The sequence below is a fragment of the Leucopleurus acutus genome (assembly GCF_964270905.1).
Source record: "Leucopleurus acutus genome assembly, chromosome: X".
In the NCBI taxonomy this organism is placed as follows: Eukaryota; Metazoa; Chordata; class Mammalia; order Artiodactyla; family Delphinidae; genus Leucopleurus; species Leucopleurus acutus.
The window spans coordinates 96,073,406-96,090,418 of NC_139148.1; the positions used below are offsets into that span (position 1 = coordinate 96,073,406).

Sequence of the window (17,013 nt, forward strand, 5' to 3'; positions counted from 1 at the left end):
TCCTTTTAACAAATCCATCACAAGCTGTATACTTAATACTATGCTAGGGGAAACAGAGGAAGAAGATGGTCCTTTCCTTATAGAGCTTCCCAGTTGAGGAGCCAAGATCCGGAAAACAGTGAACAGTACAAGAAATATTTTTAAATGCTGTATTCTACAATCAGACCAAGCCCTGAAAGTGGTCAAACAAGGAGACCAATGAGGACGAGAGTGATCAGGTAAGGCTATTTAGAGGAGATGCAATGTCAGCTGGGGTCTTGAAAGATGGGTAGGATCCTAATTGGTAGAAGAGAGGTGGGAAACTATGCCAAGCTTGTGGGGAGTAAGAGTCAAGAGAGGCACATAACAGGAGGTAGGATCAAGATGGCAGCATAAGAAAATCCTGAACTCACCTCCCATGGGCATACCAAAATTACAGCTACTTACAGAGCAACCATCTCTGAGAGTGACCTGAAGACTAGCAGAAAAGATTTTCCATAACTAAAGATATAAAGAAGGAACCACAACGAGACAGGTAAGGGGGTGGAGATTCTGTCTAGTTGGGACCCACGCTCCTGGCAAGGTGACCCATAGGTGGGAGGGATATAAACACAAATGTCCTACCCAAGGAGTGAGGGCTCCACATTGGACTCCCCAGCCCAGGGTTCCCACACCAGGAAGACAAGCACTCAAAACATCTGGTTTTGAAAACCAGTGGGGCTTACATTTAGGAGAGCTGGAGGGCTGAAGGAAACTGAGACTCTGCTCTTAAAGGGTGTGTACAAAAATTCATTCACTCCGAGTACCAGCACAGAGGCAGCAATTTGAAAGGCACCTGGGTCAGACCAACTTGCTGATCTTGGAGAGCCTCCCAGAGAAGCAGAAGGCAACTGGGACTCCCCTGGAGACATAGATGCTGGTGGTAGCCCTTACTGTAAGCTCATTCTACTGTGCTGATACTGGCACTGGCAGATACCATTTTGGAATCCTCCCTTTAGCCTCTTAGCGCTGGGGACCGCCCAACCCACCAGTGCACCCATAGCAGTTGTGAGCTACCAGGTTGCACAACCAGCCATGCCTGAGGCCTGCCCTACCCACCAGTGTACCTGCAGCATTAAACACCACCAGATTGCACAGCCAGCCTGGCCAGGGTCCAACCATGCCTACCAGCGCACCAGTAGCAGTTAGCTTTGCCACAACTGCATGTAGCCCATACAGGGGACACCCCTGGATCATCTGGCTCTGGAGACCAGAGAGAACCATGCTGTTGGGTCCCATAAGACATCTTTTACATAAGGTCATTTCTCCAAGATCAGGAGACATAAAGTCCCTACCTAATACATAGAAATAAACACAGATAATTAGGCAAAATGAGGAGACAAAGGAATATGTTTCAAACAAAAGAACAAGACAAAAACTCAGAAAAAGAGTTAAATATAATAGAGGTAAACAATCTACCTGATAAAGAGTTCAAGGTAATAATCATAAAGATGTGCACTGAACTTGGGAAAAGAATGGAAGAACGCAGTGAGAACTTCAACAAAGAGTTTTAAGATATTTAAAAAAACCTATCAGAGCTCAAAACTACTGTGACAAAGCAAGAGAGAGGCATGGACATATATACACTACCAAACGTAAGGTAGATAGCTAGTGGGAAGCAGCCACATAGCACAGGGAGATCAGCTCGGTGCTTTGTGACCACCTGGAGGGGTGGGATAGGGAGGGTGGGAGGGAGGGAGACACAAGAGGGAAGAGATATCGGAACATATTTATATATGTAACTGATTCACTTTGTTATAAAGCAGAAACTAACACACCATTGTAAAGCAATTATACCCCAATAAAGATGTTAAAAAAATACAATAACTGAAATGAAAAATACACTAGAGGAAATCAAGGGTAAATTAGATGATACAGAAGGATCAGTGACCTGGAAGAAAGAGCAGTAGTAATCAACCTAGCAGAACAGAAAAGAAAAAACAATTTTTATAAATGAGGATAGTTTAAAAGACCTTTGTTACAGCTTTAAGTGTACTAAAATTCACATTAGAGGGGTCCCAGAAGGAGAAGAGAGTGAGAAAGGGGCAGAAAACTTATTTGAAGACATAATGGCTGAAAACTTCCCTAACCTGGGGAAGGAAACAGATATCCCGGTCCAGGAATCACAGAGAATCTCAAAAATGATGAATCCAATGAGAGCTACACCAAGACATATCATAATTAAAATGGAAAAAGTTAAAGAGAAAATTTTAAAGGTAGCAAAAGAAAAACAACTAGTCATATACAAGGGAAAGTTATCAGCTGAATTTTTAGCAAAAAATTTGCAACCCAGAAGTGGGTGGCAAGATATATTTAAAGTGCTGACAGGAAAAACTTTACCACCAAGAATACTCTTCCTGGCAAGGTTATCATTCAGAATTGAGAGATAAAGCATTTCCCAGACAAGCAAAAACTAAGAGTTCATCATCACTAAACTGGATTTACAAGAAATGTTAAAGAGTCTTCTTTAAGTGGAAAAGAAAAGGCCACAACTAGAAATAAGAAAATACATAAAAGAAAAAAAATCTCACTGGTAAAAGCAAATATATAGTAAAGACAGTGGATCAGCCACTTAGAAAGCTAGTATGAAGGTTAAAAGACAAAAGTTATAAAATCAACTATAACTAAAATAAGTAGTTAATGGATACACAAAGTAAAAAGATGTAAAATATGACATCAAGAACATAAAACATGGTGGGGGGACAGTAAAAATGTATTGCTTTTAGAATGCATTGAAACTCAAGTGACTATCAGCTTAAAACAATCTGCTGTATATCTAGATCAATATATAAACCTCATAGTAATGACAAACCAAAAACCTACAATAGATACACAAAAAATAAAGAAAAAGGAACCCAAACACCACACTAAAGAAAATCATCAAAGCACAAGGGAAGAGATTAAAAGAAGGAACAGAGAGAACTACAAAAACAACCAAAAAACAATGAACAAAATGGCAATTAAGTACGTACCTATCGATAATTCCTTTAAATGTAAATGGTTTAAATGCTCCAATCAAAATACATAAGGTGTGTGAATGGATGAGAAAATAGAACTCATCTATATGCTTCCAATAAGAGACTCACTTCAAACCTAAAAACACATAGGCTGAAAGTGAAAGAATGGAAAAAAGATATTCCATCCAAATGGAAACAAAAAGAAAGCTGGGGTAGCAATACTCATATAAGATAAAATAGCCTTTAAAACCAAGACTGTAAGAAAAGACAGAAAAGGCATTACGTATTGATAAAGGGGTCAATCCAACAAGAGGATATAACACCCACCAATATTTATGCTCCCAACATAGGAGCACCTGAACATGTAAAACAAATATTAACAGACAAAAAAGGGAGAAATTGACAGTAATACAATAATAGTAGAGGACTTTAACACCCAACTTACGTCAATGGATAGATCAACCAGACAGAAAATCAATAATGAAACACTAGTGTTAAATAAGACTTTAGTTCGGATGCACCTAATAGATATATATAGAACATTTTATCCCACACCAGCAGAATACACGCTATTTTCAAATGCACATGGAACAGTCTCCAAGAGTGATCACATGCTAGGACACAAAACAAGTCTCAATAAATTTAAGAGGACTGAAATCATACCAAGTATCTTTTCTGACTAAGAGGTATGAAACTAGAAATCAATTAGACAAAGAAAAGTGGAAAAAAACACGAACATGTCGAGGCTAGACAACATGCTACTAAACAAAGAAAATCAAAGAGGAAATTTAAAAATACCTTGAGACAAATGAAACTGACAACACAACTTTCCAAAGTCTATGGGACACTTCAAAAGAAGTTCTAAGAGGGAACTTTATAGTGATACAGGCCTACCTCAAGAAACAAGAAAAATGTCAAATAAACAATCTAACCTTACACCTAAAGGAACTAGAAAACGAGGAACAAAGCCCAAAATTAGTAGAAGGAACAAATAAAGATCAGAGTGGGAATAAATGAAATAGAGACTTAAAAAAATAATAGAAAAGACCAATGAAACTAAGAGCTGGTTCCTTGAAAAGATAAACAAAATTAATAAATCTTCAGCCAGACTCATCAAGGAAAAAAAAGAGAGGGCCCAAATAAATAAAATAAGAAAGAAAGAGGCAATGTTACAATTGACACCACAGAAATACAAAAGATTGTAAGAGATTACTACGAACAATTATATGCCAGCAAATTGGACAACCTAGAAAAAATGGATAAAGTCCTAGAGACACAAATCTCCCAAGACTGAATCCGGAAGAAACGGAAAATCTGAACAGACCCATCACTAGCAGTGAAACTGAATCAGTAATCAAAAAACTCCCAACAAACAAAAGTCCAGGACCAGACAGTTTCACAGATGAATTCTACCAAACATGTAAAGAAGACTTAATACCTATCTTCCTCAAACTATTCCAAAAAACTGAAGAGGAAGGAACACTCCCAAATTCATTCTATGAGGCTAGCATTAACCTGACACCAAAACCAGACAAAGACACCACAAAAAAAGAAAATTACAGGTCAATATCCCTGAAGAGCATAGATACAGAAATCCTCAACAAAATACAAAATGCCCACTCTTGCCACTTTTATTCAACATAGTAATGGAAGTCCTAACCACAGCAATAAGACAAGAAAGGGAGACTAAAAACATCCAAATTGGAAGGGAAGAAGTAAAACTGTCACTATTTCCAGATGACATGATACTATAAATAGAAAACCTTAAAGACTCCACCCAGAAACTCTTAGAACTATGGCATTTTTCACAGAACTAGAAAAAATAATCCGAAAACTTGTATGGAACCACAAAAGACCCAGTATAACCAAAGCAATCTTGAGAAAGAAGAACAAAGCTGGAGGCACCACACTCCCAGACTTGAGACTATACTACAAAGCTATAAGTAATCAAAATAGTATGGTACTGGCACAAAAACAGACACATAGATCAATGGAAAAAATAAAGAGTGCAGAAATAAACCCACACTTATATGGGCAATTAGTTTATGACAAAGGAGCCAAGAATATACAGTAGGGAAAGACAGTCTCTTCAATAAATGATGTTGGGAAAACTGGACAGCTACATGCATGAGAATGAAACTGGATCACTTCCTTACACCATATACAAAAGTAAACTCAAAATATATTAAAGACTTAAATTAAGACCTGCTACCATAAAACTCTTAGAAGAAAACATAGGCAGTATGCTCTTTGACATCAGTCTTAGCAATATTTTTTGGATCAGGCAAGGGCAACAAAAGCAAAAATAAACAAATGGGACTACACCAAACTAAAAAGCTTTTGCATAGAGGAGGGAACCATCAACAAAAAGAAAAGGCAAAAAAAAAAAAAAAAAAAGAAAGAAAAGGCAGCCTACTGAATGGGAGAAGATATTTGCAAATGATATATCTGATATGGGTTTAATATCCAAAATATATAAAGAACTCACATATCTCAATATCAAAAAAAATAATCTGATTAAGAAATGAGCAAGGGACCTGAACAGGCATTTTTCCAAGGAAGACATACAGGAGGCCAACAGATACAGGAAAAGATGCTCAACATCACTAATCATCAGGGAAATGCAAATCAAACCACAACAAGATATTACCTGACACCTGTCAGGATAACTATTATGAAGAAGACAAGAAACAGTATGTGTCGGTGAGGATGTGGAGAAAAGGAAACCCTTGTGCACTGTTGGTGGGAACGTAAACTGGTGCAGCCAGTTTTCACTATGGAAAACATATGGAGGTTCCTCAAAAAATTAAAAATAGAACTACCATACAATCCTGCAATTCCACTTGTGGGTATTTATCAGAAGAAAATGAAAACACTAATTAGAAAAGATACATGCCCCCTTATGTTCATTGCAGCATTATTTACAATAGCCAAGATATGGAAACAACTCAAATGTCCATCGACAGGTGAAGAGATAATGAAAACATGATACACACACACAGGAATATTATTCAGCCATAAAAAAGAATGAAACCTTGCCATTTGTGACAACACGGATGGACCTTGAGGGCATTTTTCCAAGTGAAACAAGCCAGACAGAGAAAGACAAATGCCATATGATCTATTCTATGTGGAATCTAAAACACAAAACAAACAAACAAAACAAAACAAAACAGAAGCTGACCCACAGATACAGAGAACAAACTAGTGGTCACCAGAGTGGAGGCGGGGTGGGGTATGGGTGAAATGGACGAAAGGGATGAAGGGGTACAAACTTCCAGTTATAAAATAAATAAGTCACGGAGATATAATATACAACATAGGGAATATAATCAATAATATTGTAATAACTTTGTATGGTGATAGATGGTTACTAAACTTATTGTGGTGATCAATTCATAAGGTACATAAATGTTGAATTGCTATGTTGTACACTTGAAACATATAATATTTCATGTGAATAAAAAAGAGAGGCACATAACAGGGCTAAAGGTGGGGAGGAACATGGCATATTATAAAAAGAGAAGTGTCAGCCTAGTGGAGAAGGTGTGTGTGTTGGTGTCAGAGAAATGAGGATGGGTAGTGGGTTAAGGAAGGGTCCGACCGTTTGACAGAGGGCCTTTAAAAACAAGCTGCAGAACTGAGATTGGATAATATGGTAAGAAATGGTAGACACTGGCCAACACGATCAAGCAGTTCCTTAAGAAGTGAAGTCTGAACTTGAGTATATGCAGCGGGAGCAGTGTAGGAAGGACAGTATAGATACTCCTGCAACATAGAGTGGCTGGTTTCATGGTGGGCTCAGAAGTCAAGGATCCTGGGAGGATAGGACTGCCACCAGTTATCCCCCCAACTTTTGAGTCAATCCTCCTACACCCTGCGATGCAGAGAGCAAAGAGGAATACGGTGTGAGCTGAGGCCGGAGAGATGGTCGTCTTCAGAGTCCTCCTGCACCTCTCTGAGTAGATCGACCCCTGTCCATTACTGGCTTTTGTAACACTTTTCCTTTGCAGCATGTGGCACAGTTGCGATTTTATATTTACTTGTCTCGACATTTGATAAATGTCTGTCTTTCCCACTAAACTCCGCAAGGACTGGTTCCAGTCCCGGTCTGTTTTGTTTACCACTGTATCTCCGGTACCAGCACAGTGCCAGGTACTCAATGGTTGCTCGACAAATGTTTGCTGAATGAAAGAAGGTAGACATTTATACTTGGGCCTCTCTGAGCCTAGAAAGAGAGAGTGTTCCCCTATGGTTGGGAATGGGTAGCTTGAGGCCTTGATGGGGAAAAGTGGGCAGTGTGGTTACTCTCTTGGGATTATCTGCCTATACCAGTGTGCCACGCATGCCCTCTCTTTCCCTTTAACCCCCTGCAGGAGGAGGGGCTCTTGTCACACTCCTCTGGATGGCTCCCACCAAACAGCATAAGAACCTGGGACTCCAGAGCCAGGCCAACAATGTTAAAATTCTAGCTCTGCCACTTATTACCATGTATCCTTGGGCAAATCACTTAACTTCTCTGCCTCAGTTTCCTCACCTGTAAAATGAGGAAAAGAATAGTCCCTACTTTGTTGTGAGGAGCAAATGAGCTGTTACACACATAAACGCTTAGACCACTGCTTGGCACAGAGTGACTGCCACATATGTACACTGTCTACCAAATGCAGGCTTGGCTCTCAATACAGCCGATAGCTTACCGAAATATGTCTCCCTTGCCGAGAGTCCAAGAACACAGCCTTCCCTTTGTTTTGGCAAGATAGGAAGAAGACAAGCAGAAATGATCAACGGTGGAGGGAAGCTGGGTGTGGGTTTGGGTGTGAGGACTGCCTGCCCAGAATGTGGCCGTGGTACAGTCTCTGAAGAGATTTTCTTCTGATAAAGTTTCCCTTAAGGTTCCAGCGGCTGTTTGCACTATGCTTCCAGTCCAGATGAGGTTTGCTGAAATGCCAGCAATGACACACACCCTGCCAACACTCTCCTGACTGTCCTAGCCTCAAAGACATGTCTAAACAACTGAGGCTAGGGTTTAGATTCAACCCATGGCTAAGATTGCTGCCTGACCCAGGAAGAAAGGCACATGTTAGTGTTTGGTGACAGTGCAGAGAGCCCGCTTCAATGGGGCCCTTTATATGAAGGTTTGCAAGTTCAGCACTCAAAAAGGTTATTTCTTCTGTGGTATTTTGCCTGCAATTAGGGCAGCCAGCATAGGGGAGAAGTGTGTCTGGGTTGTCTGCTGTATGAGTAATACGCTTATACAAGGTATACCTTTGTTAAAAATGTCATTTCAACAGAAAAAAAATAACTAGGTGCTTCAGAAATAAGGACTTCAAAGGAGATTCAATCACATTATATACAACTGAAACATATAAAGAAATTAAAGACAGAAAAAAGCATCAATTTTATGAAAGTGTAGGATTTAGTCTTTAGAGGGAAAGATGAAAGAGAATGGTTTATTTAGGCTGGAGAAGAGAAGGCAAAGAGAGAACTTAATGAATTGTCAAGTATGTTGAAGGGGCAACACATGATCAATAACAAGTACCTTTTACCCGTTGCTTCTGAAGACATAACAAAAATAAAAGAAATTTAAATTGTGACAAGAGAACCGTTGAGCAGATGGTTAGTCCCAGGATGTGTTGCCATGAGAAGGACTAGAAATATAGTTCTTTATATGGAGATTAAGTAACTAAAAAGGCAAGACTATCAGAGATAGAGAAGGTACAATTCTACTTAACCCCAGGGTAATAAATAGAGTCATTATTATATAAAATATAATAATGATCACTTGTTAAGCAGTAACTCTGTATTGGACTTTCTCCTAGCTTCTATGTCATCTCAGTTAATTTTATCACCTTTCCATAGGTTGTAGATATTATAATTATCATCTTCACACCTGAGAGAACCGAGGTCCTGAACGGTTCAGTGTCTTGCCCAAGGTCCCATCACTAGTGGACAGAAGCTCTGCCAGGTCAAATCTATGTCCTTCTGGCTTCAGAGCCTATCTCCTTCGCATTATATTGCCGACTGGATGCAATAATGTCTTTTTGCAGTTTCCTTTCTTTTATTAATTGCTCTTCAGTTTAGATTTCACCTTATTTTTCCCCAAGCAAAATCACCTTAGCCCAACAAATGGACTGTAGCAATTATCTGGTTATAGTAGTAACTACGTGTACACCTCTGCTAAGAATGAACTCTCCTGGGTGTGGAGAAAAGGGAACCCTCGTGTACTGTGGATGGGAACGTAAATTGGTGCAGCCACTATGGAGAGCAGTATGGAGGTTCCTTAAAAATCTAAAATTAGAGCTACCATATGATTTAGCAGTCCCACTCCTCGGTATATATCTGGAAAAGACAAAAACTCTAATTCGAAAAGACATGTGCACTCCAGTAGCCAAGACATGGAAACAACCCAAGTGCCCATCAACAGAGGATTGGTTTAAAAATATGTGGCATATATATATATATATATATATACACACACACACACACACACACACACACACACACATATATACAATTCCATTACGTATATGTAATGGAATATTACCCAGCCATAAAAAAGAATGAAATATTGCCATTTGCAGCAACATGGATGGACCTAGAGATTATCATAATAAGTGAAGTAAGTCAGACAGAGAAAGACAAATATTATATGATATCACTTACCTGCAGAATCTAAAAAAATAATACAGATGAATCTATATACAAAACAGAAACAGACTCACAGACATAGAAAACAAACTTACGGTTACCAGAGGGGAAAGGGGGTGGGGAGGGATAAATTAGGAGTATGAGATTAACAGATACAAACTACTAACATAAAATAGATAAGCAACAAGGATTTACTATATAGTACAGGAAACTATATTCAATATCTTTAATAATAGCCTATAAGGGAAAATAATCTGAAAATTATATATATATATATATAAAATATATAACTGAATCACTTTGCTGTACACCCGAAACTAACACAATATTGTAAATCAACTATACTTCAATTTTAAAAAACGGACTTTTTTCCTTTTGGAACAGACTCAAATTAAGTTGGGGCAAAGATTGAGAAAGGAGGCGAGGAACAAAATACCCAGCTTTACTGGCAGAAATGTCACAGCTGTACTGAGGGACAGTACACCCACTGTGAGAAACAGGAATGGAAAGATCCAGGGCCTTAGTGAAGCATAAATCAAATTAGGCTGCAACTAAATCCACGGTGACTTGTGAGGGCTGGTACAAACAGCATAGTAAAAAGGATGAGCATGTACGGGTACTACGAATAAGGTAATTTCTTTCTAAAAGAACTATTAATTAGAGTGTGCTAAAGTGAGGTAGGGAAGAAAAAACAATGTGGAGGATCGGGAATGACAACAGGTAATTTCCTACTGACCATGAACCAATGTATAGCCAGTACCATCTACCACAGTCAATCAGTAATTCAGAGGAAGAAAAAACGCAAATAATATCCTATTTGAGTAGCATCTAATTCAAACCATGACTAACTTTCTGGCAATATTTCCAAGCGAGTGTGCATTCATTCAAATAACACCTACTCTGTGCCCGGTGCAGTGGGGGGAAAAAAGATGAGCCCCAAATAGTTTCTGCCTTACGGAGCTCACACATTAGTAGCGATGATAAGACATGGGCACACATAATAAAAGACAAAATGTGCTCGGGTGATTAACTCTACTGAAGAAGCACAGGTGAGGCCCTGAAGAGTCAGAGAGATGAGGGAGTTTACTCCTGAATGATAGGATTAAAAAAAAAAAAGCTTCCTGGAGGAGGTGGCATTCGAACTGGCCTCTGAAGGAGAAGCAGGATTTAGGGGTGGAGAAACTGGAATGAAGGTGGGAATGCAGAGAAGAGACAAAGGCCTTCCCGCTAGTATTTATTCAAATGTAACCTGAGGACTACCTGTGTTAGGATCCGAGGAGGCTGCATTTGAGCTAGGTCTTCAAGAACTGGCAGGATTTCTACAGGCAGAGATGGAGGAAAAGGATTTTCCAGAGAAAGGCAACATTCCCTCCTCTCAGGGTTACTGTACAGGTTAGATATAACCTAGGAAGCCGTTTTGTCTCCTTTTCCTCCCAGCCTTATCATGAAATGTCTGCTGTTCGTTCACCCCAAACTGGCTTGCCATATGGTTGGAATTAGATGTTCTGACCAATCAGAGATTGACATTGGTTACTCTTCTATTGGCTTACTCAGGTTTCAGACTTTTAATAGGCTCAGTTTAAGTGTACTAAATTCAGATGTAAAGCCATCATTTCAGGCCACTCCCAGTCATCTATGTGGTCTTAGGAATGGTTTCTCAAAGTGAAAGTCTATTGACCACCTGCATCAGAAGGGACAATGGGCCCTGTTTAAATGCACACGCCAGGGGCCCTTCCCAAGGCCACCAAAACAATCTCTGCAGCTGTGCTCCAGGGATCTGAATTTCAACAAGTTCTCCAGGTGATTCTGACGCACACTAAAGTTTGAGAGAGATTGAGGGGCAGAGGAGAGAGTAAAGGCACAAAGGTAAGAGAACACAAGAACAATGTGGGTAGAACCTGAGGTGCAAGAATGGAAGAATGTGGGCCTATAAAGGTAACTGGAGGCTAGAGCATGAAAGGCCTTTACTGTCAGGGTCGGGGGTTGACAAGTATGCTGCTGGCAACAGGGAACCATTCATTTTAGTGGCAGAGTGGAGTAGTTAAGAGCCTGGAGTCTGGAGCCAGACTTCCAGGGTTCAAATCTTAGCTCTTTTCCTCACCGGCTATATGACCTTGAACAAGGATCCTAACCTCTTTCTGCTTCCGTTTCATCATCTATAAAAAATGTGCATAACAATCATACTCCCCACACAGGGTTGTCATGGGATTAAATGAGTTCATATCTGTCAAGTGCACAGAATTGTGACTGGCATAGAGTAAGCACGATATGTGTCAGCATAAAGCCTTCTGAGTAGGGGTGTAGCACGCTTAAGGCTATCTCTTTGAAAGATTAAGCCGGCAGCAATGTATAGGAGTCAATTACCTATTTGCTACCAGCAAATCCTATAATCTTTTCCCTCTAACTCAGTGGCTCTCAACCTTGGCTGCATGTTGGAATCACCTCCCTCACCACCACCCCCATCCCCAGTCTGGACATAAATTTACCAAAATAATTCCAATATTCACCCATAGCCGAGAACCAATGCTCTAAATATACAGTCTTCTCTCAGTATCTGCAAGGAGTTGGTTCCAGGACCTTCATGGACACCAAAATTTGAGGATGTTCAGTCTCTCATATAAAGTTGCATAGTATTTTCATACAGCTTACATGCATCCTCCCACATACTTAAATCATCTCTAGATTACTTATAATACCTAATAGAATGTTAACGCTATATGCATAGTTGGGAATACAATGTAAACACCATGTAAATAGTTACCATCACATGGCAAATTCAAGTTCTGCTTTTTGGAACTCTCTGGATTTATTTTTTTCTCCGATATGTTGGAACCATGGTTGGTTGAATCTGCGGACGTGACACTTGCAGATATGCGGGGCCTACTGGATTTCAAATTTGTCCAATTTTCGTTACTAGTTCTCACTATATGCGATACAGTGTCCTAGGTCCTTTTCCTGCATTATCTCATTTAAACCTCACAACCATTTGGAGGTAGGTGGTAACATTACTGTCACTGTAAAGATTGTTAGAAAGGTGAGTACATCCTGTCTCATGATCACCCAGCTAGAAAGTAGCAGGGCTGGGATTAGAATCAAGGCAGCCTGGTTCCAGAGGCCCCCAGTCTGAACCACTACCCTACACTGTGTCCCCAGACCAGAATCCCACTCTCTCATACCAGAGAGACTGCTAAACCCATCCTCCTGGTCTCTCCACTTGTCTTATTTCCTCCCTCCAATCTAGTCTGGACACAAAAACAAGTGAGATCTTTTAACACATCAACTAGATCATGTCATGCCCTGTGCACAACCTTCCCGTGGGTTCCCAATGCACTTAAAAATGGAAATCCAAATTCCTTCCCATGGCCTTGAAGGTCCTGCATGGTCTGACTCCTTCCTGTTCACCTCTCCAGTCTCATCGCATGCCAGTTATGACCACAATCACTATATTCCTACCACACTGGTCCCTAGGCTCCTTGAATGCTATAAGCTCTTCCCTGCCTGGTCCTTTGAACTTTCTTTTCTTTCTGCCTGGAATGCTCTCCTCCCAGGACCTTTGCATGGATGACTCCTTTTCATCTTTCAAGTCTGAGCTTAAATGTCATCTCAGAGAGGCCTTTCCGACAATTCAACCTAAACGCCTTCACCTCTTATTTTCTATCTTGGTCCTTTGTTTATTTCCTTCACAGTACTCACACTGTTTATATTTAGGTATTTGTTTGCTTGCTTGTTTATTATTTGTCTTCTCAGGTAAAATGTGAGTTCCATAAGAGCAAAGAACATATCCTGGCTGCTGTGTATGCCACATACGGTTGTACAGGTTGTGTCCTGCACAAGGGTGCGTCAGCTAAGGAGGTACATTCACAAGGATTTTCTGGTGAAATGGCAGTCAAGTATCTTAAGTAAGGGGATCCTTTCTGTAATTCACATAAAGATGCCATATAGTCTAGCAGTGCCCTGTATGTCTACTATATTTACCATTACGCATCCAGTTTCTAGCACAGTGCCAAGCATATAGTAGACATTCAATAAGCACATCGGATGGAAGGAAAGAAGACAAAATTAGGAGGGAAAGGGGGAAAAGGGGGGGATATAGAGGACTGCTGATAGATTTGGTAATTTGAGAAGAGGCAATAAAAGAGAAACTAAAGGTGATTATGTTTGATCTTGGAAACCTAAAGAAAAAAAAATTGGTACTGTCATCAAAGAAATGAAACCCAAAGAAGAAAAAACTGGCTTGAGAAGATGATGATTCCATTTTGGATATAATTTGAGAAGACGATGCTTTCCATTTTGCTTTTATTAAGTTTGTCACCACTTTACTGTGGGATTTAAAAAATACACCTACATCTGCCCTGCCTAATCTTCAAAATGGTCACATCAGTGCTTTGGGAGGCCCATTCTTCCTTCTAAGGCTGTGTATGGAAATGCCCTGTGTTTTACAATACAATAATGTAGGGGCCAAGCTAGAAGGGATTAAGGAAGGAGAGACAAAGATACTTTCACATTAGATGACTCTCACCCCTCTCCCCCGGCTGCACTCCAGCCCAGTGCAGTTTCTTTCAGGGAGTGACCCTTAAAAGCAGTGCTTTTATTTTTTCCTTTTGTGATTGAAAGCATCCTTAGAATCTAAGGCTACCATAGAAAGTTCCCTTTCCCTAGGACACTGGACAGGTATTTTGCTCTTCTAAATCTTGCTACTCAGGATGGCGGGACCTGGGGTCTTGGGAAACAGGATACCTACCTCTGCACACCCGGCAGCAGGAATCAGGAACAGAGACTGGGAATGCACAGGTTAACTTGGGGCAAGTCTTGAGACCACAGTACACATTGCCCTCCTGCCAAAGAGGAACAGAATTAAGGTCAGAAGGAGCTGCAGTACATGTAAAGGCTTTAGCTCAGTACCTGGGATGAGTAGGGGCTCAAACGCCCTTCCCCCATGCTCTTCCATAGTCAGTTATATGCACTTCCTAACTTTTATGATGCGTTATATTTTTTCTATTTACTATTTCTCCATGCCAGAGACTAAGTCACAGGAGATGGCAATTCTCATCAGGCATGCTGGTCTAAGATGAAACAAAGTAGTCAGCGTGAGGGCTGCCATGAGACTCCAAACCACCAATACAGTCTTGCCCCTCTCTTCTGTCCATTCTGGTCCCTATCGTGCTTCAGCTGGATGTTGGGGCTTTGGGGAAATGCAGATTTGCACAATACCTGCCTTCCGTAACACGCACTAGAGTTCTCCCTTCCAAAACAAGTAGACAAGCTCTTTGGGGTGATACAAAACTATAAAAGATCATCTGAATGGACAGCTCAGTCCAGCACAAGGCGAGGGAGAGGATCAAATGCACTTGCTGGTTATGTTTGTCCTCCCTAAAATTCTATGTTCCAAACATCATTCCTTGAGCCTTGATCTTAGTTCTTAGAAGCATACTGTTCTGGAGCTAGGAAGGTTCCTGAAAGGTCATTAGGGAAGCATGGCTACGACCAAATTCTCCCAAACTACTGAGATGCTATATTTTTACTAAAAATCCCTAAGCAAAGAGATTCTTTAGCTTCCCTTGTCAATCCAGTGTTTCATACCCTTTATAGGCGGAAAAGTTGTTTCTACATCTAACTTCATCCCCTCATACTTCAGCTTAAACACCCATTTTACTCCATTTTTCTGGTTCTATCTATTACATTCTCTGGGCCGCACAATTAGATGATGATGTAATCAGTACACCTCATTCATGAAGTATACAATTCTTTTGACAAATAATGTCACAGGAATCATCATGATCAAGCATTTGTCGAGAGACTTTTCTCATTGCAGGGCACCAGGAACTGACTGGTTAGTGGAATATTTCAGAGATGGGAACCAAGAGACACCCCATTTTCTTGTGAATTGGACTGAGTGGCCCCAGATGGTGCCAGTGGCTTTTCCACCCATGGCATTTCCAAGGCTTATCAAATAACTGAGTTCTTCAGATGAAGGCTCTGGTGGTGTAATTATTGTGAAAAGAAGTACAGATCAAGATTATCAACTCATTTTTGTCCTTTTAAGCAGTGCTAAAGTTTTAAGGCCGGGATATGACTGGGTCTGACCTCTTCAACAGAGTTGATCAGGGTTGATTAAGGTCAGGAAGGCTCATGATTTAGATGCGATTCATCTTCCAATCAAGCACCCTACAGTGTAGGCTTAAACTAAAAGTACAAGTATGGAAGCGCTCTTATTTGGGTAGGGGATAGCAGAGACATCAAGATACAGGGTCTTACCGAACAGCTGCACTGCGTGCATTGGTTGGGTTGCCGGTTCTGAAAGAGCCCTTCAGCCATGAACAGCTCACCGTGTTGGTAAGTGGTCCCGTTGTACTCACACGACTTGCTGGTCACCCTATTGTTCGCTGGGGGTAAGGAGTCTTCTGGGACAGGGTGGAGAAAAACCACACCGAGTATTGGCATCATTGCAAAGAATTTCACAAATCCCAACAGCAGATGGGGCTGTACCACACGGAGAGAGTTAAAAATAGTCCCTAATTCAGTGGCTGATGACTTCGATAATATTAAAGCAGCCAGACAGGAATAACAAGTGACATGTGACTATCCATCCATTCCTTCAAATTTGGGGCATTTATTGAGCACCTACTACGTACCAGGCACTGTGACAGGCACTAAAGAGATATCAGTGAAGAACGACAAGTCCCCTGCCTTGATGGAGTTAACAGTGTTAGATGAATAAGGTATTAACTTGCCTGGAAGGAGGGAGTCTTTTCTGATAAGGAACCACCTATTATAACTACCCTGGTAACTTTAACCCTTCCCATGTTTTATAACACTTGGTATATGCTTGTATGCTTGTTCTAGCCTCTGGAGTCTTTGCTTCTTTTTAGTCTCTCCACCAAGATTGCCCCCTCCTTGCCACTCTTTTCCACCTATTGAAGTCCTGTCTGATTCTGAAGGCTCAGCAAAAGTCCGCTTTCCTCCATGAAGTAGTCCCTAACAGCTCCAGCCCACGATCTGCACCTCTCAAAGCATCTGATGTCTGAGGCACACCATTTGGCACTTGAATATTACGGTAACTCATATTTGCGAATTATAGTCACCTAGCCAACAATTTACAAAGAGCTTTCACATACGTTATTACAATGGAGCCTCATAAGAACACTGTGAAGCAAGTAAGGCAGATTCTTATCTTCGTTTTTCATTTGAGGGTGACAAGTCTCTGATGTTGAATGACTTATCTGAAGTCACAAAGGTAGTGAGTGATGAAAAAGGGAATTGATATCTGGTCCTCTGTCTCTAAATTCCATTTTTTCCTACCAACCCATATACACATTTGTATATATTGCTTTTTGAAGACGTGGGACTCCGCCTTACACGTGTCTTTCTCCATGGAGTCTGGCACAGGGTT

At 40.6% G+C, this 17,013-nt stretch overlaps 1 protein-coding gene across 8 annotated transcripts in view; it reads right to left on the reverse strand.

The window, feature by feature from the left end:
- Positions 1-17,013, reverse strand: part of CHRDL1 (chordin like 1) — a gene marked incomplete at both ends in the record, with an annotated part of 112,630 nt that overhangs the window by 31,829 nt on the left and 63,788 nt on the right. For 4 of the 8 annotated variants that reach the window (XM_082864137.1, XM_082864142.1, XM_082864141.1 and 1 more), the window contains 2 exons: positions 14,365-14,458; positions 15,879-16,024. The exons of 1 other annotated variant lie outside the window; for it this stretch is intronic. In XM_082864137.1, the coding sequence (XP_082720263.1) occupies positions 14,365-14,458; positions 15,879-16,024 (240 nt within the window). The remainder of the gene's footprint in view (positions 1-14,364; positions 14,459-15,878; positions 16,025-17,013) is intronic. 3 more of the 8 variants (XM_082864140.1, XM_082864139.1, XM_082864138.1) reach the window with 1 other exon arrangement.